This window comes from Eptesicus fuscus, chromosome 4 (genome assembly GCF_027574615.1).
Source record: "Eptesicus fuscus isolate TK198812 chromosome 4, DD_ASM_mEF_20220401, whole genome shotgun sequence".
Lineage (NCBI taxonomy): Eukaryota > Metazoa > Chordata > Mammalia > Chiroptera > Vespertilionidae > Eptesicus > Eptesicus fuscus.
This window is the reverse complement of record NC_072476.1, coordinates 71199494-71223003: the sequence shown is the minus strand read 5'-3', so window position 1 is coordinate 71223003 and position 23510 is coordinate 71199494. Positions and strand designations below refer to the sequence as shown.

The window sequence follows — 23510 nt, the reverse complement described above, 5'->3', positions numbered from 1 at the left end:
ACATTATGTGAAATCCTGTTAGAACAATCCTCTGGTAGTATGCATTTTATTCTGGAAGAACTTTGCTCCCAAAACAGTATTTACTACAAGTGAAAGATACTCCAAAGAATAAAATATTCACAATAAGAACATATAAGCTGACCGCACTATTAACATATATCTATTCAATTAAAATAAAATTTAAAAGTAGAATTAATTTAAATTTTAGTGTTTACATTTTCAGCTATGTTACTTACTAGATAACAAATGGAATGAAAAGTCTTGAATACAGTAAAATCTGTGTTCCCTTTTTTAAAAAATTACACAACTAATATCTATTGAGCTCTTACTATGTACCTGGCACTGTTTTTAAGGACTTCACCCATTTTTCTCAATCAGTTATTACAAAAGCCCTTGGAAGTAGGCTCTACCATTATCCCTACTTGATATATGAGGAAACCAGGCACAAAGGGGTTAATAACTTGCCCAACATCTCATAACTTGTCAGTGGTAGAACTCAGACTGGAATTCTAAGTCTGAATCCAGAGTTCACCAAAGCCACTGGGCAGACAAAAAAGAGTGTGCTATACCGGAAAAATACGAGCCAGCAAGGCAAGAAGACCAGTTCCTGCTCCCAGACTGATCATGTATATTACGGAGACAAAAAATTTCACTTCAGTGCATCTATTTACTCATTAATCAAACCAAGGCTCACTCCCATTCTTCTGCCACTCTGTGCAATGGCTCTCTTATGGCCTTCTGCAGCTTCCCTAGAGCCAGGGAGGGTCTAGGTCAATCTCTAGCCTACTCCTGTGCCCATGCTTGATGGGGCCTTTTCCCACTTCTGTTCAACTCTTGTTTTATGAATTAGTAAGGTGGCCAGGGTGGAAAGTAGTCTGTCTCCTCCTCCACTTCTGTTCCCCTCCTCCCAGAGGGGAGGTGAGCCAGGAGTCACTAAAAACAAGCTCAATACTGTCCTCTGGCTCTGGTCAGTTTGACTGTAAAACCACAGTGGTTTAAGATACTATTTTTGGATTTAGGGTGAAATAGGTAGAGATTCATAAGAAAGAGCTCTTTGAAAGCTCTGAGACTATGCCACTCATTTTAAAATCACTTGCCGATATTTAAGAGTTATCCAGTATTTGATGAGATTATTAAAACCCTGCTTTCCTTTCCATGTGGCTATTGTCCTTATGTGAATAACTCTTGACCGATCAGAGATTGTGGAATTTCAATCACCCCTCTTTCCTGACCTTAAAGCTGTTGCCTGCTAATCCCTTAGCACCTCCTTCTGGAGTGACTTGTGCCTCCCAATTGTTTTAGGGTCTGCATCACAAACTGTCTTGCCTTGTCTCACTTCAAGCACTTCAGCTTCCTCAGATAATGTTAAGTAACAACACATCATCATCTTTTCATTTTCCAAAAGTTCAAGTTTTTACTATAGAATTGCATATAGTTTTCTTTGTAATTATTTTAATCTCTCCTATATCACATTCCCAATTTGTCTATTTTTGCTTTCTCTCTTTACCTTATCAGACTCAGGAAGGGTTTACTATTTTATTATCTTTCCAAAGGACCAGATTTAACATATATTTATCAATTTCAACGTTTTTTATATTCTATTTTACAAAATCAACTTTGATCCTGCTTAAGTTTTATGCTTTGTTTTATTATTGTTTTGTGGGTGTTTTTTTTTTCAAATTTGTTGGACAAATACAAATTCTTTTATTTCTAATTTCTTTATTTTAAAAAATGGTAGCAGTTAGCCACATCCCACACATTTGTAGTATGTTCTTTTTCTGTGTTTCATGGAGAGCTTGCATTTATTCTCTTAATTTTTCCTTTGTTCTAAGTGTCTTATATGAGAGAACTATATTAAAGTCACCCACCAAAACTGTATTTTATATTTGTCCTTATATTTCCTATAGACTTTTCCTTTACATATTTATGTAGTTGCCATATTTTTTTGTGTGCAGATAGGTTTATGCTTCTTCGTTTCTTTGTAAATTGTCCTATTTTTCATTTTATGATGTTCCTTTTTATGTTGTTAAATGCTTTTAATTTTAAATCTCACTTCCTCATTCGTGTTCATTTAATATCTCTTTCCCTATCTTCTTATTTCAACTCTTATCATTTTGATTATGTTATTTAATTATAAATGGACTGTAGCTAGCTTTTGTTTTTCACTTTAATTTGAAAGTCTGTTTTTTAATGAAAGAATTCACTCCATTCATAGGGTAGAATATGTTTGACTTTGACTTTTAAAAATTTATTATTTTAAAATATTTATTTTACATTATTACTTTTTCCCTTTATGAATTTGATATTTCTACCATATTTTTATATTCCACTAATAATTATCTTCTGACAAAAAATAAAAACAAAAACAGGCTTTGCTATACTGGATTCATAAGAAAATATTTAATTGGGTAATATTCCAACAACTATTGTAGAGAAAGTTGATGTAATAAAATGGCCTCATGTATTATCTCTCTTCTTTGTCTTTCCCTATCTAGCAGTCCCCTACCTAGTTATTGGTTAGAAAAGTGATTCTTACTGAAGGATATACCACATCCCTAGAAGGTATCTAAATATATGTAGGAGTATTTGTGGTTGTTACAATGACTAAAAATGCTACTGTAATTTGATGCTTGGTATGCACAGATGCTGGATGTCCATTTCAGTGGACTTGAGGAAAAAGGTATACCCACTCAGCTCCCATCAATAGATCACTGACAAATAATGTCAAACATCTGCTCCATATTTGGCAAACAAGGACCATGTCCATCTAATGTCCAATTTGTCAATGATTTGGGACAAAAACAATAAAATTCTGGCCAGGTCAGTGAGTAGGACAGTGAATTGAATATGAGAGAGAGAGAGAGAGATAGAAAGAGAGAAAGAGAGAAGAAATGGAAGATAGACAGCATAATGTATTAGTTATGAAAGCAGACCTACTAGCTATGTGAGCTTAGGCAAGTTGCTCAACCTATGTGTGCCTCAGCTTTCTCTCATGTAAAATGGGAATTCTAATAGAATCTACCTTTCATAATTGTTATTAAAATTAATAATTTTTTTATTTTTAACATGCTTAGAATAGTATTTGGCATATGAACAGCATTATAAGAGTTCTGTTAAGTAAGTAAAATATAAAAGGGGCCAAGAGATCACTTACTAAATTTAAACTTCATCAAGTGTGTCTTCTTTAAAGACATTAAATATATTCATGATCATAATAACAGCTTATACTACACACTAAATGGTTCACATACATTGACTCATATTCTTCACAATAGGTCTGAAAGTTATTAGTATTACTGTTCCCATTTTACAGATGAAAAAACTGAAGCACAGAAGTCAAATAAATGATTTCTTAAGCATAACTGTGTGTATGCTTAAATTCACAAAGTTAGTAAAAGGTAGAGACTAAATTTGATCCCAAGCCATCCAGTTTTCCAATCCACTCTCTTAAGCCCTATACCTCACATACACAATCTTTATGAGAAGTCCTGACTTTGATAACTAATCAACAGTAAGAGTGGATATGAGGACAAAGGGACTCTCTGGTGAGAGATGTGGTAGAAACTCAAATGGTAAGTGATTCCTGTTGAGTCTGATTCTCATCTTCAAGATAAAGGTGTAATTGCCCTAAAAGCTTTACTAACACCCTGAGGGAAGGGAAATTTTGCCATAAGAGACATTAAAAATTGGTAGGCTCCAAACCTTGCCATCCATTACCTTTCACTACACAAATATGATCCCTCTGAATAGGCACACTATAGATTACCCAATCTTTAAAGAAGGAAATTACAGACTCCCTTCCTAAAACACAACCCTTTCAGTTATAGAACATTAGTTATCAAACTATAATATTCAAGGAACAGGCATAGTAAAAGGCAAGCACAATGGAGAAGAATTTGAAAAAAAATCAGGTAAAAGCCATAGAGAGCGTATGTTTTAAAAGGGAAGTGGTCAGTGAAATCAAATGTTAACAAAAGATCAAAAAAGATATGGAAAGCAAATTATCTACAGGATTTAATAAGAGGGAGATAGTGACCTTGGAAAAAGTAGGAATCAAAATCAGACTGTGATGTGTTGAAGAGTGTGAGGTGAGGAAATAAAATTATTTTCAGATAATTTTTTCCAAAACTTTAGTTTTAAAGGGAAGAAGAGAATGAAATGAAACACAGATAATAACAGCTAACATGCACTACTCCTATGTATTAAGAGCTTTACATATCTATAATAATAAAAGAGTAATATGCTAATTAGACCGGACAGCCAAACCACCTTCTGGACAAAGCCGGGGCTGCGAGGGCCGAGCCCCTTGCACGAATTTCATGCATCAGGCCTTTAGTATTAACTAATGAAATACACCAATATAGGTTCTTCTACTATCACTATTGTACAGACGGGAAAAGTGAAGCAGAGATTTTAATGTAAGGACATGGAACTGGTAAGTGATAGAACTAAGATTAATATTTATTTTTTAATAACATTTCACTGTATTTGTTCTAGCTTTCTCTCTACGTATACAAATACATTTTGGTTTCTGAATAGATAAAAATTGTAGACATGCCCTTTAACCTCAAAATACTTCAGTTTGAACTTCCTAATAAATGTTCTTACATAACCAGAGTAAAATTATTTAAAAAGCAGGAAATTAAACCATCAACCAGTACTATTATCTAATATACAGATTTGATTGAAATTTTGACAATTATCCCTATACAATCCTTTATAGCAAAAGAAAATCCCCATTTATTTTAACAAAACTGTAATATACTGAGTAAAATTCAGTTTAGCCAGCAAAAATTGGTACTCACAGTGATACTGTCCAAGAGTTTGGCCATATGTTTAATAATTTCACCATGTTGTGCAGGTTGCATTTGCAGTAATTTCTTAATAACAACCACACTTTCAGCAACAACTATTTCTGAAAAAGAGATTATTCATATTAAACATGTATAATTCAATTCAAATTCAAATTAGCAAAATATTCTACATGTCTTAAATGACTAGGTGAAAACTACAACTATGAATGTACTTTGAAATTTTTGGGGTGAATATCCATCTTAAATAGAAGAGTATACTTTAATTTCTAACATTATTGTCTCTTGGATTATGATATTCCTTTCTAATCTCTGCTTCTTTAAATCGTAAACAAAATGATATTTCTTTTTCTTCTCACAATTAACATATGGTAGGTACCTTAGTATCATCATTTTATTTTTCAATTACAGTTGACATACAATATTATATTTGTTTCAGGTGTACAACATAGTGATTAGGCATTTACATACCTTACAAAGTGATCACCCTGGTAAGTCTAGTACCCATCTGACATCAGACATAGTTATTACAATATTCCCTATGTTGTACTTGATATCCCTGTGATTATTTTTATAACTCTAATTTGTATATTTTAATCCCTTCCTCCAATCCCCTTCCCATCTGGTGACCCTTTGTAGCTATGAGTTTGTTTATGTTTTATTTGTTCCTTTATTTTGGGGTGTATGTGTGTGTGTGTATGTTTAAGATTTCACATGTAAGTGAAATCATATGGTGTCTTTCTCTGTCTGACTTATTTCACTTGGCATAATACCCTCTAGATTAGGGTATTATGCCAAGTTCAGTTCACAGGCCCTATAAGGCCCACAAAATCACTTGGTCTGGCCCTGCCAAGGCATTAGGGGTGAGTTAATTAAAAGTCTGACAAAATGTAGCAGGCTAATTTTTAAGTTGATAATTTTGTATGGCCCACAAATGATGTTATAAATATCCAAATGGCCCTTGGCAGAAAAAAGGTTCCCCAACCCTGCTCTAAACCCATTCAGGTTGTCTCAAATATTAAGATTTCATTCTTTTTTATGGTTGAATGAATGAGACCCGGCCCTCATCAAACTTACACTCTAGCAGAAAACATTACATGGTTATGCAAGTAATTACTACACGAAGTAAAATATGACCTAAGTGTGAATTTAAAGACTCCTTAGTATAACATTTTTTAATTTTAAAATATATTGTAAAGCTAGCCTAAATAAGAAAAAAATGTATAATTGTAATTATCCTCATGCAGAGGCAGGATTGGCTATAGTTTAACTATATACTCGATATTATTTATTCTTTGGTGCTGTATTAGTTCCCCATTGTTGTTGTTACCGATTACCAGAAACTTAGTGGCTTAAAACAACACACTTCTATAATAATAAAAGCATAATATGTTAATTAGACCAGACATCCTTCCAGACGACCTTCTGGACGAAGCCAGTGGCCAGAGGGAAGCCCTGGTCCCGGGTGCCATTGGGAAGCTGGTGCTGGCAGCTGGGGGAAGAAAGACCTACTCTTGCACAAATTTCGTGCATCGGGCCTCTAGTTTATTATAATCTTACAATTCTGGAGCCAGAAGTTAACATGAGTTTTATGGGCTAAAATCAAGGTGTTGACAGGATTACGTTCCATGGGAAAACCTGTTGCCTTTTCCAACTTGTAAAGGTTGTTGGCACATATGATAAAGAGTTGAAGAATCAAGTATTATGGGCTAATAATGATTATGCAACCATAACTAGACAGTACAATTTAAGTTTCTTAATATAAAAACTGTAGGAAAAAAATCATGGTTCTAAAGAGAGTTTTGGTTTACCAAAAACAAAAGCCTAAAAACATTAAAATATCAATGTTTTCATGATTAAATCCTCCTACTTTTAAGAGTGATTATAAATTATATTAGTCTCCCATTATCTATTTATAAAGTAATCTATTCCTCCTTTAAAAGTGCTACAGGGTAGAATATTCATCTTTTAAATCAAAGTCAATAAAAATATTTTTTGAGAAATTAATGTGCTATAAGCTGAAGTGGAAAAATGTGTGCTTTTAAATTCACAGCTTGAAAATTTCATAAGAGAAAAAAGGGTCAAAATATAAAATTGAAAAATCTTGAATATATTTTGTACTTAAAAGAACAAATTTGTGTTCTAACTAATTTGTGGTGCTTTACTGTATGCAATTAAATTTTAAAATAACAACTACCATGGTAAACCATGGTTTAAAAATTGTAATTTTAAATATAACCTAAGGAATGTGTCTTATTTGATCAAATAGAAAGTCATTATTAAAGATGTAAGAAAATAAAAACATGTTTTTGAACTCATATTTTACAGTGTGATATAGAAATAGATAAAAAGGATATTATTAAAAGTAGAAAATAGATAAAATGTATAGTTAGCATCCTATTTCCTCTAGTTACCTCCTACAGTCAATTTGTTTAAGAATCTATATACCTGATAATTTACGTTGCCACAGTTATTTAGAGTTTTACTACTACATGTAGAAAAGTATTCTATCAATAATAACATCTTGAGTTTATAGGTAAAAGATTATAATTTTATGTTCACAATAAAATACACTCTTGTTTGGGGATGAATTTTGTTTCAATTATCTTTTCATCATAAGTACTTATAACAATATTCCAGTTTTATAAAGAGATCTACATGTGAAAAAAAAGATAATTAGGAATAAAAGAGTTATTGTAGTGAAAAGTGATTTTTCAAATAAAATAATCAATTTGTTATGTTTAAACTATGGTTGCTATGCCATATATTCCTGTGTCTAGATATGACATAATTTAGAATCCCACAAATAATTTCAAGGATTTTACATTAAAAATTATGCTTTTCTTAAAAAGAATCTCATTTTAATCAAATACATAATTATAATAAATATCCTCTACATAAACTATTTTAAAGGTGACAGGTGACTCATTTTTCTCTCTCTCTAAATGGCCTCATTTAATCTAAAGCCATACCATAGAAATAACTGACATTTCACCACAGAACAGTACCTAGATTATATATTTTACCATCTAGTTTTACAAAATGTTCAGATATTGTAGGGCTTAAAAACATGAAACTGTTCCAAACTGATGAGTTCTAAATCTAGGATTAATCTTGTATCTCTGGGAATAAACGTTGATGGTAACACATTCAACATACTTTTTTGATCTAGCAACTTCTCCAAGGCACAGAGTCATTTGCCTGCTTTTAGCACCCTCTGCAGGTGAACCAATATTATACATGGCTTACATGCCATTGAAAAGCAAAATAGAGCCTTTGAGACAGGGTACAATGAAGGTAATTAAATTGTGAAGAAATAAAACAAATTATACTTTGTTAGTTCTGTTCAGACAAGACAGATATTTTTTGTAAGTTAATTACCCAATTTACTAAAAACCAAAACAAAACTGTGTGTGTGTGTGTTTCAAAGACAAAATGCTACTCATCATGACCATGCTACTGACATACAGAAAAAAATAAAATGCAAGCATATTCAAATGATGTTACTTGAAAAACAAAATGAAACTGTCAACTTACCATCTTTGTTGGACAGCAGACACACCAGGCCATTGAGACATGTGTCAGTGACTTCTAAGATGTTTGTTGCACATCTGCCTATAGTTTGAATAGTGGCTGCTGCAAATTGCTTATCCTGGCTTTTCACGTAAGTCTAAAAATATGATTTCAATTAATTTATACAGTGGTACTATATCAAGTGAACAAAACATAATATAATAATACCTATTATATTAAATTTTGTCGATACAAATACTGCAGCATACATAATCTCATCTATAAGTACAATGGGAGAACTAACTGATGACTTAGCTAAATTTAGTTTCCTTTTTACTTAAAGAATGTGCCTATAAAAGAGGTACATTTTTAAGCCAGATTCATTCACTTGTGGCTACCGTGGCTTATGACTCCAAAACAGACAGAGGGGAGCAATCCCCCAAAGATAGCAATTAGTTTAAATGCAAGGCTGAGATAGGATGAGAACTCTCTCTTTGGAGGTTTCAGTTCATTTCAGTTCATTCACAGCATCTGTGAATCTATGAAAAAAAAGGGATTTATTTTTCAGAGACACTAAATCTAAAAATTGGAAGAGGAAGAAAAAAACCAATATGCTTCCAGAAATATTTTACTTTTAAAATAGTATCTGAATAGTAGTAACTCCAAAATAGTTACAGTGAACAACATTTCAATAAAGACTTTATAAATACTCAGTTTACAATAAAACAAAATACCACACTTTTAATAAATAGATTTTCTTTAAAATAATTTTAAAGATACAATGTAAACTAAATATTTATACAAACTTAAAAATAAATAATTCAATTATTTAACAATAGGAAGTTAAAAGATTTTTACAAAATTTATGATAGCCCAAAAGAATTTCACTTGGTTAAACTTTCCTAATTTAAAAACTCAGCTTTTATAGAGAATCTAGATATCAACTCAAACCACTATGCTCAATTAATATTTGATAAAGGAGGCATGAACATACAATGGAGTCAAGACAGTCTCTTCAATAAATGGTGTTGGGAAAATTGGACAGATACATGCAAAAAAATGAAACTAGATCACCAACTTACACCATACACAAAAATAAACTCAAAATGGATACAGGACTTAAACATAAGACGGGAAACCATAAAAATACTAGAGGAATCCACAGGCAGCAAAATCTCAGACATATGCCGAAAGAACTTCTTCACTGATACTGCCCCTAGAGCAATGGAAGCTATAGAGAAAATAAACAAATGGGACTACATCAAAATAAAAAGATTTTTTACAGCAAAAGAAACTATCAACAAAACAAGAAGAAATCCCACTGTATGGGAGAACATATTTGCAAATGTTATCACTGATAAAGGTTTAATCTCCAACATCTACAGGCAGCTTATAAAACTTAATAAAAGGAAGATAAATGATCCAATAAAGAAATGGGCAACGGACCTAAATAGAATATTTTCGAAAGAAGACAGAAGGAAGGCCAAAAGACATATGAAAACATGCTCAAAGTCACTAATTATCCGAGAGATGCCAATCAAAACAACAATGCGGTACCATCTCACACCGGCCAGAATGGCTATCATCAACAAATCAACAAACGACAAGTGTTGGCGAGGATGCGGAGAAAAAGGAACCCCCCTGCACTGCTGGTGGGAATGCAGACTGGTGCAGCCACTGTGGAGAACAGTATGGAGTTTCCTCAAAAAACTGAAAATGGAACTCCCATTTGACCCAGTAATCCCACTCCTAGGAATATATCCTAAGAAACTGGAAACACCAATCAGAAAGGATATATGCACCACTATGTTCATAACAGCACAATTCACAATAGCTAAGATTTGGAAACAGCCTAGGTGCCCGCCAGCAGATGACTGGATCAGAAAACTATGGTACATCTTCACAATGGAATACTATGCTGCCATAAAAAAAGAAGGAATTCTTACCATTCACAGCAACCTGGATGGAACTGGAGAACATTATGCTAAGTGAAATAAGCCAGTCAATGAAAGAAAAATACCACATGATCTCACTCATTTATGGGTAATAAAGAAAATTATAAACTGTTGAACAAAAAGATAGATACAGAGACAGTAAAGCATCAAACAGACTGTCAAATTACAGCGGGAAGATTAGGGAGAGGTGGGGGAGATAAGAGATCAACCGAAGGACTTGTATGCATACATATAAGCATAACCAATGGACACAAAACTCCAGGGGGTGAGGGCATGTTTGGGAGTGGGGGGCCATTGGTAAGATATGTACACATATAATACCTCAATAAAAAATGAGGGGGGGAAAAAAGAGTTATAAGAAACAAAAAATAAATAAAGTCAAAAAATAAAATAAAAAATAAAAACTCAGCTTTTATTCTTTACAGAAATGAAAGCACTTTTAACATGCACATTTATATATATGATATATAATAAAATTTAAAATCCAATATTCAACTGAAATCCCAAGCTCAAATGAGAAGTTCATGCTGTAGATTTAACACTATGGTTTATCTAACATGCAAAATAGAATAATACATTTAAATGGTGTCTAAATGACAAATGGAGGAGAAAAATCTAAGAATATCTAAAAACTTACAAATTTAGTGAAAATGGTAGCAAGAACATGATTAATTGTTGAAGAAATAGATTAAACAAATTAAAGTCTCTTAGTTCCACTTAGGAAAGATCAATTATATTTAAAAACTGTTACCCAGTTGATTACCTAATTTCCTCAACTAAAAATAAGAATCTTTAGAAAAATTCACTATTTTACTCAAAAAAATTATAAGTAAACATACCTATGAACATAGCAAACACAAAAATAAGGTACAAAGAGAAAAAAATGATAAAATGGATACTGAAGAAATAATATATTAAACAATGGACCTTCTTAAACATCTGATATTATATCACCAATATTCTGAAACAGGTCCAATGTGTCACCTCTATACAACTAGCACCATAAAATTACCCCATCCCAAATGACTGTTTTATTTAAACAATTACATATTTCAAAGTTCAGAAAGACATATATTTAACTTTAAACTGAACAAATGTTAAGAATTAGCACTGTATACAAACCTGAAATTCTCGAAGAAGAGTTGATATGTTGGCTTCATTTGCCAAGTTTGTCAAAATTTCAAGCTATAGTAGAAAAAAGAAGAAGTAAACATTTTGAAACAAACAAAAAAGATGAATTTAATAAAGACTAGGCATTTAATAGAAAGGTAATTTATGCTTTTAAAAGAAGTCACAGTTACAAATGTTGTGAAGCATTATACCCTTCAAGTGAATTTTGTCTCCCTACATCTCATATAGATATTTACAGAGTGCTTAACAAGTAATCACAAAAAAGAGAATCCAACATTTTCCCTAATTGTTTGTTTCAATTTTACAATTTATATCCAATTAACCTAAACAATTTAAGGTAGTGTGACTACTTTTCTGTTACTAAGAAAATTAGAAAACTACTGCCCTCCATGTAATACCTCTGTGTTCCAGATTAATTGTCTTACTGTGTTTCCTTCATCCTACCATCCCAAATTTTTAGACATTTTAATTATTCTGGATTTAGAGTTACAAGAAATATGCAATTAAAAGCCCATTTCCAATAGGCTCACTAAAAAAAATGTTTTTACTCATAAAAAATATCCAATTAATCTGAAGGAAAGCATGAAAAAGGAAAAAAGGAACGGAGAACAAATGGGACAAACAGAAAACACACAAGATATAGACATAAACACATTCATATCAATAATCACATTAAAAGTAAATGGTCCAAATATTACAATTATAAGGCACAAATTGTAGAAGTTCTTTATATATTCTAAGTACCAGTCATTTTTCAGATATATGTATGGGTATATTTTCTCCCAGATTATGGCTAGACTTTTCATTTTATTTTGATGAGGACATTTAATTTTTCTGTACAATTTAAAAAACAATCTCAACATATAGAAAAGGTAAAAATAACTATTTTTGATCTGAAACATTTAAGACCATAGTTGCCAATTTGATATTGTATTGTCCCCAAATACTTCTATGCATATTTCCTACAAACAAGGACATCTACAGACCACAATACAACCAAGAAAATCAAGACATTCACACTGATACATCACATCTATGCGATTGTTACTCTCTAAGTTTCACCAATTATCTCAATAATGTATAATAAAAATACCCAGTTCAATATCACACATTGTATTTGGATGTGTCTTAGATTTTCTTATGATTAAACTCAGTTTCCATGTGAATAACCAATAATTCTAATATTTATAGTCCACCCTTTCCGTATTGGTTTGTAATGTCTCCTCTATTACACAGTACACTTTCATATACACTGTCTATTTCCAGGTTTTCATTCTATTCCACTTCTTTTTCTGTGTTAATATCACATTGTTTTAATCCATATAGTGCTATATCCAAACTACACTCTATACTGTAGTTATCATTCCTTCAAAACAACTCTTATAATCCCTTGTGTTAGCATAAACTGTGCCTATCTCCTACTTGTAACTCTACAACCTCCCAATCAACCTACTAACCAACAACAAAATCCTCAAAAATGTTATTATTTTAAAATCCACTCAAACATCATCTTTTTCACAAGTTTTTCTAAATCTTTCAGAGAAAAAGACTGGTTCTTTTTTACAGCACTCAATTCAAATCTCCATAATATCACATACTATTAAAATTATCTATTTACACATCTGCTTCATTCAGTATACTGTGAGTTATTCATGGTGTGGGCAGCATGTTTTCACTTTGTATTATTAAGATGTAGCACAGTAACTAATACTAGGTGTACCAGTTAATAATATGGGGTTTTTTCAATAGATGGAGTTACACATATGTTGATATATATGCAATTTGATATGTATGCTATTTTGGTGTATTGACAACAAGCTTTAAAACTTCATATGTCAAATTTGCTGAATGTGTTAACATCACAGATATTTTTACGCTTAAAAATGTCAAATTTCGTGCCAAAAAAAGAGCATTTGCCGGAAGTTTTAATTAATTACTTTATTTTGAAGAAAAGGTTATTGTATACTGAAGGAAGCTTATGGTGAACATGCTCCATCTCAAGATGCTTGTGAATGCTAATTTAAACGCTTTATAAGTGATGATTTCTATGTGAAAGACAAAGAACGTCCAGGTCAACCGAAAAAGTTTGAAGACCAACAATTACAAGCATTATTGGATGAAGATGCGTGTCAAACTCAAAAACAATTTGCAGAAGATTAAACGTTGCTCAGCAAACCATTTCTGATCGTTTACAAGCAATGGGAAAGACTTTAAAGGAAGGAAAATGGGTGCCACATCAACTGAATGAAAGACAAATGGAAAACCGAAAAGTCATCAGTAAAATGTTGCTTCCACGGCACAAAAGAAAGTCTTTTTTGCATTGAATTGTGACTGGCAATGAAAAGTGCATTTATTTTGAGAATCCCAAACACACAAAATCATGGGTTGATCCAGCTCAACCATCAACATCGACTGCAAGGCCAAATTGCTTTGGAAAGAAGACAATGCTCTGCGTTTGGTGGGATCAGGAAGGTGTGGTGTATTATGAGCTTCTAAAACTAGGTGAAACTGTTAATATTGATCGCTACCAACAACAAATAATCAATTTGAACCAAGCTTTGATGGTGAAATGACAAGAATGGGCCAGAAGACACAGCAAAGTAATTTTGCTTCATGATCACGCACCATCACACACTTCAAAACCAGTTAAAGACACTTTAAAAGATCTTGCCTGGCCCTGGCCGGCTTGGCTCAGTGGATAGAGCATCAGCCTGCAGACTGAAGGGTCCCAGGTTCAATTCCGGCCAAGGGCGCATGCCTGGATTGTGGGCTCGATCCCCAGTGGGGAGCGTGCAGGAGGCAGCCGGTCAATGATTCCCTGTCATCATTGATGTTTCTATCTCTCTCTCCTTCTCCCTTGCTCTCTGAAATCAATAAAAAAAATACATTAAAAAAAAAAAAAGATCTTGCCTGGGAGGGAGAAACCAAGATGGCGGCGTAGGTAAACAGCTAAACTGCCTCCTCACACAACAATTTCAAAACTACAACTAAAAGACAAAATGTCTATCACCCAGAACCACGGGAAAGCTGGCTGAGTGGAAGTTCTACGACTAGAAGGAAAAAGAGCACAAACGCTGAAAAGCTGAGGTACGGAAGCATGCGAATAAGGCTGGTGGTGGGCGACTGGGCATGCTGTTTTTTTACAAACCACAGGGAGACAAGCTCCCGATCACTCTGAAATCCAGTTTCTGGGGAGACGCAGGGGACCCAGACGCCTACCGGGAAAAGCTGGACTGTCGGCCATTGGGTCGGAAAGTAAGGGTGACTTTACAATCATTGTTTATTGCGGCGCGGGACGCGGGGACTTGGAAACGCAGAAAGGCAGAGAAAGCAGACTAGCAGCCATCGCTGTTTGCCACGCCCTAGCCTAGTGACGCCCTGAGACCCCGCCCCACACAATCTAGAAACACACCCAAGCTCCGTGCAGCAGCTTTTGCACATAAATGGCCTGCCTTGTCGAAGCTTAACCAAATAAACTGCAGCTCTAGTCAGACAGCTCCAAAACCTCCAAATCCCAAGCAAAGAGGAGAAAACTGTAGTTCTTGCTGTAGCTCCTGCTGGGTGGCCTCAGACAGTAACTGACCTGCACCCCATTGGAGATCCAGACACTAGTGTATCTAGTGGTCTGTGTGAGACAACACCAGATTTCAACTACTCTCATAAGGGAGACATTCAAGAGGCAGACTCAGTGAGCACCAAAGCCCCACTGGAACAAGTCCTGCCCCATAAACATGTCTCCAGCACAGCAATTCTTCCGTTATAGACACAGCGGGTCCTCACAGCCAATTGGCCTGGAGGTCAATCCCCCCCCAGTGCCACCAACAACAATCAAGACTTAACTACAACAAGGCTGTACACACAATCCACAAAGGGGTGCACCAAGAGTGTCCACCTCAGGTAACTGGGAGGCTGACCCATTGAACCATATAGGACACCTAGCACACAAAGCCACCCTACCAACTCAGGGAAGCAGCGAAAATGAGGAGACAAGGAAACAGATCACAAACGAAAGAAATGGAGGAGAACAAACGACTGGATATAGAGTTCAAAACCACGGTTATAAGGTTTTTCAAGAATTTCCTGGAAAAGGCCGATAAATTTAACGAGACCCTCAAGGATATGAAAAAGGACCAACTAGAAATTAAACATACACTGACTGAAATAAAAAATATAATACAGAGACCCAACAGCAGACTAGAGGAACGCAAGAATCAAGTCAAAGATTTGAAATACAAAGAGGCAAAGGACACGCCTCCAGAGAAGCAAGAAGAGAAGAGAATCCAGAAAGTTGAAGATAGTGTAAGAAGCCTCTGGGACAACTTCAATCATACCAACATCAGAATTATGGGGGTGCCAGAGAAGAGAGAAAGATACTGAAAACCTATTTGAAGAAATAATGACAGAAAACTTCCCCCACCTGATGAAAGAAATAGACTTACAAGTCCAGGAAGCGCAGAAAACCCCAAACAAGAGGAATCCAAAGTGGACCACACCAAGACACATCATAATTAAAATGCCAAGGGCAAAAGATAAAGAGAGAATCTTACAAGCAGCAAGAGAAAAACAGTTACCTACAAGGGAGCACCCATACGATTATCAGCTGATTTCTCAACAGAAATTATGCAGGCCAGACTAGAGTGGCAAGAAATATTCAAAGTGATGAATAGCAAGAACCTACAACCAAGATTACTCTACCCAGCAAAGTTATCATTCAGAACTGAAGGGCAGATAAAGAGCTTCACAGATAAGTAAAAGCTAAAGGAGTTCATCACCACCAAACCAGTATTATATGAAATGCTGAAAGGTATTCTTTAAGAAGAGGAGGAAGAAGAAAAAAATAAAGGTAAAAATTATGAACAACAAATACATATCTATCAACAAGTGAATCTAAAAGTCAAGTGAATTAAAAATCTGATGAACAGAATAAACTGGTGAATATAATAGAATCAGGGGCATAGAATGGGAATGGATTGATAATTCTTAGGGGGGTGTCTGAGTGGGGGGTACGGGAAGAGACTGGACAAAAATCGTACACCTATGGATGAGGACAGTGGGGGGGAGGTAAGGGCAGAGGGTGGGGTGGGAACCGGGTGGAGGGGAGCTATGGGGGGGAAAAAGGAGAAACAATGGTAATAATCTGAACAATAAAGATTTATTAAATTAAAAAAATAAATAAATAAAATGAAAGCAAAAAAAAAAGATCTTGCCTGGGAAGTATTAACCCACCCACTGTATTCACTAGACCTTGCTCCTTCAGATTACCACTTGTTCCGATTGATGGCACACGCACTTTCTGAGCAGCACTTCAAAACGTATGAAGAAGTGGAAAATTGGGACTCTGAATGGTTTGCCTCAAAACAAGAAAAGTTCTATTGGAACAGTATCCACAAATTACCTAAAGATGGGGGAAATGTGTAGCTAGCGATGGACATTACTTTGCATAAAGCACTTTTGATGTTTCTCTTAAAATTAACGTGTTTTCTTTGATTACAAAATCCGCATTATTAACTAGCACACCTAGTCCTATATAATAAAAGGGTAATATGCAAATTTACCCTAAAGGCAGAACTATAGGGAACGACTGGTCACTATGACACGCACTAACCACCAGGGGGCAGATACTCAACGCAGGAGCTGCCCCCTGGTGGTCAGTGCACTCCCACAGGGGGAGTTCCACTCAGGCACAAGCCGGGCTGAGGGCTGCGAGCGCAGCGGCTGTGGCGGAAACCTCTCCCACCTCCTCAGCAGCGCTAAGGCTGTCCTACTGCGGCTTAAGCTGTTAGTCGGACACCCCCTGAGGGCTCCCGGGCTGCCAGAGGGATGTCTGACTGCCAGCTTAGGCCCAATACACCAGGGGGTGGGTCTAAGCTGGCAGGGGTACATCCCCCGAGGGGTCCTGTACTGTGAGAGGGCACAGGCCGGGCGGAGGGACCCCCTCCTGAGTGCATGAATTTTCATGCACCAGGCCTCTAGTATATAATAATGTAGTTTAGGAAGTATAAAGAAAATCCCTAAATGATGTTTTTTTCAAAAAACAGATTTCCATTTTACAGATGCTAGAAGCTATAGCAGTATCTTCAAAGAAAACACATATTAGAGTATTTGAAAAATAAGAGCATGCCTACCTTAAGTGTCTTGATCATAGTTGGATCAGTTGATCTAACATAGAAACTCTTCAGATAAGGTTCAAACATACCCTAAATGACAAAAATACATGTACAAATACATTTAATGGTACTAATGCATTCATTTCTCTCTTAAATTATGTACTCACAATGTACATACCTTTCTTTGAATTGACATAGTTGCTATATTCTGTAGGACAATATACTGCACCTCCCTAGAAATTAAACAAGAATTTTCACTGTGTATATTTTCCAATGAAATATCTTTAAGTACATTAAAGAAAAGGAATTAGTGGTAAGTTTCATATTAAATGGAACTCAAATATAATATTGAAAAGTTTTCAATAAATTTTAGATATTTATGCCTTATTTTAAAGTACATTTCCCTACAAACGATTAATAAATTACATTAGATTCATGATGAGTAATAGTTAAAACCAATTTTATAATACTGTATTCCTAAGATGTAAAGCCAATACTGTAGCTGCTCTGAACACATGCAAGAAAGGCATTCTTAGGCCTGATGAAACAAACATGACTGCAGAGCTAATATAAACTTGTGTCAATTCTGCCCAGAGAAACATCATGATGAGAGAATCATCGATTAGCTGCCTCCTGCATGCTCCCTACTTGGGATCAAGCCCACATCCTGGGCATGTGCCCTTACCAGAAATTGAATCATGACCTCTTGGTTCATAGGTCCACACTCAACCACCTAGCCACACCAGCCGGGCCAAAAGGTATTTTTAATTCCTTTGGGCTATTTGGGCTTGAGGTTTCAAAAATTCAATATTTATCATAAACTTTGAGATAAATGAAAGTTACATTGTATTTGTTCAAATATTCCTTTTGAAGGAATACAAAAGAAAACGTACATAAAACCATGTCCTACCTACTGCTACGAAGTAAACGCACTAGTGATTTAGAAATAATGCCAGCTTCAGATTTTGGTGATATGTGCCAATACAGCTGAGCAACTGCCATAACCACCTAAAAAAAACAAAGCATGAAAACAATCAGAACTATGAACATTGGAGCACACTACAGTTTCAAATAACATTCTTATATATTATTTCCTTTAACTCCTATAAAATTCCTATGAAATACGATAAACATGTTACCTTTTCTAGCAGGTAATTAGTGTCCCCGCCCCAAGAATTCATGTCTACCCTCAAATGTGAGCTTATCTGGAAATAAGGTCTTTGCAGATGTTATTAATGTAATGATCAGAATGAGATCATACTGAATTAGGGTGGGCCCTAAATCCAATGAAAGCGTCCTTATAGAGACACAGAAAAGAAGGCAAATTGACAATGGAGGTATAAAGTGATAAGCCATTCAAGGAATGCCAAGAATTGTCAGTAACCACCAGAGCTAGCAAAAGGCAGTTTTTCCCTCAGAGCCTCTAAAATAACAGCATTTTTTAATTTTTTAAACAATTTATCTTTATTGTTGAAAGTATTAAAGATGTTCCTTTTTTTTTTTCCACTGACGCCCTCCACCCTGCACCTGCCCCTCCTAGGCCTTCATCAAACTACTGTTGGTGTGCATGGGCTATGCATATCTATACTAATCTATACTAATAAAAGGGTAATATGCTAATTAGACCGGACAGACCGGACGTCTTCCAGATGTCCTTCTGGACAAAGCCATGATGGTGAGGGACAAGGCAGAAGCAGTTAGGGGCAATCAGGCTGGCAGGGGAGAGTGGTTAGGGGTGATCAGGTCGGCAAGCAAAGGGGTTGAGGCGATCAGGCAGGCAGGCAGAGTAGTTAGGGGTGATCAGGCAGGCAGGCAGATGAGTGGTTAGGAGCCAGCGGTTCCGGATTGCGAGAGGGATCCGATGGGTCCTGAATTGGAGAGGGTGCAGGCCTGGATGAGGGACCGCCCCGAGTGCATGAATTTTCGTGCACTGGGCCTCTAGTATATATATAAAATCAAATAAGCAGGATAACAAAACATATTGGAACAAAAAGTTAGCCACCTCTACTTGGTACACAACCAAATAAGCAGGGAACCAGGGAACCAGAACATACTGGGGCAACAAGTACAATCTACCTCTATAATATGTTTCACCATTCAAGAACATTTTTGATCAGTATTTGTACTACAAAATCAACTCCCAAGACAAAGTTAAATTAATAGTAGGTCAATTATAAACTAGACTTTTAGGTGGCAAGTAACAGCTACTTCACAACCATCTGGCCAAGCATATTTACAACATTAGTAAAACAATAATTTTTTATTACTATGCATGGTTATTTAATAATGATTCAGAAACTAAATTACTAAGTATAAGATAAAAATGTCTGTTAATTACTAACACATATATACAAAGCTCATACTCTAAATTCTCAAGCATCAAAAAACAAAGTAATTCACATGAAATTCCTCATTTTCAAAGTTTTTGCTATTTGAAGGGAATAATTCATAAGAACATTTTAATTGAAAAATTTTAATAAAATGTTTAACTTGAATCTATCAAGCCTTTAGCTATAACTTCCAGTTAACAGGAAATACAGGTATGGAAGAAAAAATTAAGTAGCACTCTATATAGGAATCAACCAAATAAACACAGAAGAACATCCTGCAAGAATTGAGAAGTTTAAAAGAGTTAACAAGCAAGTGAAATATAGCAGATACATTTTGCCGGTTTAGGTGAATCACTTACAAAAGATAATTTCAGATAATTTGGTATTAAATGAGATGAAACTTCATTGAAATATAAAGGTGGAGAGGACTGACTAGAAAATAAACAGGTTAAAAATACTACATATAGTATGATTTCTATCTTGATTTAAAATATATATATGTATAGACATACATACATGATAATATATGTATAGTTATGCAGAAAAAAGATCTGGAAGAAAATACATTAAGATATTGTGATAATGAGTTCTTAGTGATGGAAATGTGATGTTTCTTTGTTTTTAGTTCTGCTAGTCTGCATTTTCTAATCTTCTACTGTGCATGTATATTCTAAAATTAAAGAATTATTTAAAATAAAAAGGTTAAAACAAAATAAAATAAAAAATTAGGGTATAGATACAGATTATTTGTAATAGTTATTTCTACCAGTTAAAATTTACTATGTATAAGGCATTATTCTAGGTACTTTTATCAGGTAAATACAAATATAGACTGATATCATATTAGGTACCCACAACTACAAACTAGCAATAGAGAAACACACATAGTCTTCCAATCAGCTCTGAAACATCTTGAGCTCGTATCTTAGGAAAAACCAATTAACAAAACCACAAAAAAGTACTAGTAAATCAAGTCCAATAGGCATACAACTATCATATCAAGTAATATCAAAACTTTTTTATATAAAGAAATAAGCAAATGCTCCATTAGCACATTCAAATATAAAGACTTGTTTACCGAACTTACATACTTTTACCCATATCTTAAAAAGAAATCTATGAGAATTATTTCTTCTAAGTATGTTAACATACCGCTGCATTTCTGCTCTGAAGCAAAGGTTTTGTATTCCGAATTAAAAGTCTATGGTCTGGATCCATAGTATAAGGCTTCTTTCTTTTGTCAGCCTTTTCTTTCTGTTCCTCATCAGACTCATAGAAATTCTTTTCGTTGTCCTCTAGACCATCATCCTACAGGAAAGAAATCCAATCCCATGTTTAGTTCAGACCCTGAACAGCCCAAACATGGCAAAAAGAAAAATTTTTAAAACTTCTACAATAATGATAATATTTTACTATACAATACAACTGTTGAGGCGATTTCAAAATACTTGCTACTATATGAAGGTCTTGATTTTTCTCATATTTTATAACACAGTAACTGTTCCTTAGTGGTATAGATGATACTCTTTTATACAGGAAAACTCTAAAAAATATTAAATCCCCATAAAAATACCCATAGCTACCCAAAGGGAGAAATCTGACAATTAGATTCTAACAAAGCCGACAATATGAGACTACCTAAAACTTGAAAACTGTTTCTATAAATTACCAGCCACTCTGTAATTGGATCAAAGGGTCAGAAAAAAAGAGGATAATTTTTTGAACTCAACATATATAAAGGAAATCATAATAAAGCTTGACAGGTTTACAACTAGTGATTAAGTAGGTCCCTATGTTGTCAAGAAAGACTCAGTTTGAGCTTTAGGTATATCCATAATAGTTTATTCTGTTTTGTCCTTTTTATTTGAAGTCTTTATTATCTTAGACAGTAAAATCAATCTATAGGCATTTAGTCTTAAAAATAAACAAAAAAACACAAAAATAATAATATCTATCTGGATCCAATTCAACTACTACTTAGAGGTAATTTCTATTATCAAGTTTCTGAAACGTACTTTCTAATTCTGAGAGAATGAAGTAGATATACTGTTCCCTATTCTTCTCACAAAGTACAACCAGAAACCAAAGATATTATATATAAAATAAGAATTTAAAAAAGGAAAGGCAGAGATCAGAAGAGTGAGTAGAGACCTCAGGACCCAAAGAATAACTACAGTGAGTTCCTTAGGCTTTCATTTTTATCTCATATTTAAGACTGGGTGCCAGAGAAGCAGGTAACCCAGAAAAACCAATAAGCATAGATTTTTTTAAAAAACAAACAAAAAAAATCTTCCAAAAGTCTGCCCTATGTTGCCAAAGGACCAAGAAAGGGACGGTCTAGCAAGAAAACAACTTTTTTAGAAAATAACTGCTCTACTGCAGCCAACACTAGAGAAAATGCCATGGTCCCATACCTATCCTCATCTGCGAAAGATGAAAGGAAGAGAGTAGACTTCAACCCTCACCGGCTGTAATGAGATACCCAATCATCCTACTGTGGTGGTATCGGAAAAGAACAAGACAGCACTGAGACTTCAATTCCCACCAGGAGTTAAGTGAGGCAGCCCAATGGTTCAGTGGAGACCAAGTGGGGACTTTGGACATTCAAGCTCACCTATGAATAAGGAGGTGACCTTATCCCTCCTCACGAAGCTAATGCAAAAGGGATGCTTACTGGACACTCAGAACCTGCAGCGCCCAGTGGTAACAAGGACACACCACTCGGTGGTGTTAGTGGCGGATACATGTATACAGAAATGAAGCACTTCTATTCCCCGCAAAGAGCTATTAGGGAAGTATTAGTGGGGAGCCAGAAATCACACATTCACTCACAGCAACAATAATAACCACAACCTCTGTGACAATCAATGGAGACTGAGGAGGGAACTTGAACTGTACCATGACCTGGCAATAATAATAAGGTATTTACCCCAGTATGAATAAGATCAAGAATTTCATAATACCCACAATTTCCATGTTCAATCAAAAATAGTTCTTCATTCCAAGAGCCCAAAGGATCTCAAACTGGATGAAAAAAGATAACCAGTAAATCCCAACATCTGAGAAGTGGGGAGCTGCTGTAATAAATACCTAAAATATTGAAGTGGCATTAAAACTGGGTAATGGGAAGAAGCTAGAACAATTTTGATTTGCATGTTTAAAAAAACCAAGATTGCCTTGAAGAGACTGTTGGTAGGAATGTGGATGTGAAAGTTGATTCTCATGAGGTTTCAGATGGAAATGAGGAAAATGTTACTAGAAACTGGAGGAAAGGCAATCCATGTTATAAGGTGGCAAAGAACTTGGCTGAATTATGTTCTAGTGTTTTGTGAAAAGTATAAGTTAAATGTGATGGACTTGAATATTTAGCTGAGGAGATTTCTAAGCAAAGGGTTGAAGGGTCAGCCTGCTTTCCCCTTGTTACTTACTGTAATATGAGAAAGATAAATTGAAAAAATTTAAGCAAAAGTTAGCCAGAACTTGAAGATTTGGAAGTTTCTCAGCATATCTTTTTGGCAAAAATCAAGAAAAAGTCTTCAGAAAAGAAGGCCAAGGGTATGTCTAGAAAACCATTTGATAAAAGAGATCATGGGTACGACTCATGGATTTAATAGAGATTGAATTTTACTCGTAGAGACACTGCCAATTGGACTAAAGAGGAGA

At 34.9% G+C, this 23510-nt stretch overlaps 1 protein-coding gene across 4 annotated transcripts in view; it reads right to left on the bottom strand.

Moving 5' to 3' along the window:
* Nucleotides 1–23510, bottom strand: part of AP3B1 (adaptor related protein complex 3 subunit beta 1) — a 186939-nt gene that overhangs the window by 107995 nt on the left and 55434 nt on the right. For all 4 annotated transcript variants that reach the window (XM_054715136.1, XM_028139688.2, XM_008161965.3 and 1 more), the window contains exons 8-14: nt 21000–21155; nt 18428–18525; nt 17696–17750; nt 17536–17607; nt 11402–11464; nt 8349–8481; nt 4806–4915 (exon numbers count right to left, since the gene is read on the bottom strand). In XM_054715136.1, the coding sequence (XP_054571111.1) occupies nt 4806–4915; nt 8349–8481; nt 11402–11464; nt 17536–17607; nt 17696–17750; nt 18428–18525; nt 21000–21155 (687 nt within the window). The remainder of the gene's footprint in view (nt 1–4805; nt 4916–8348; nt 8482–11401; nt 11465–17535; nt 17608–17695; nt 17751–18427; nt 18526–20999; nt 21156–23510) is intronic.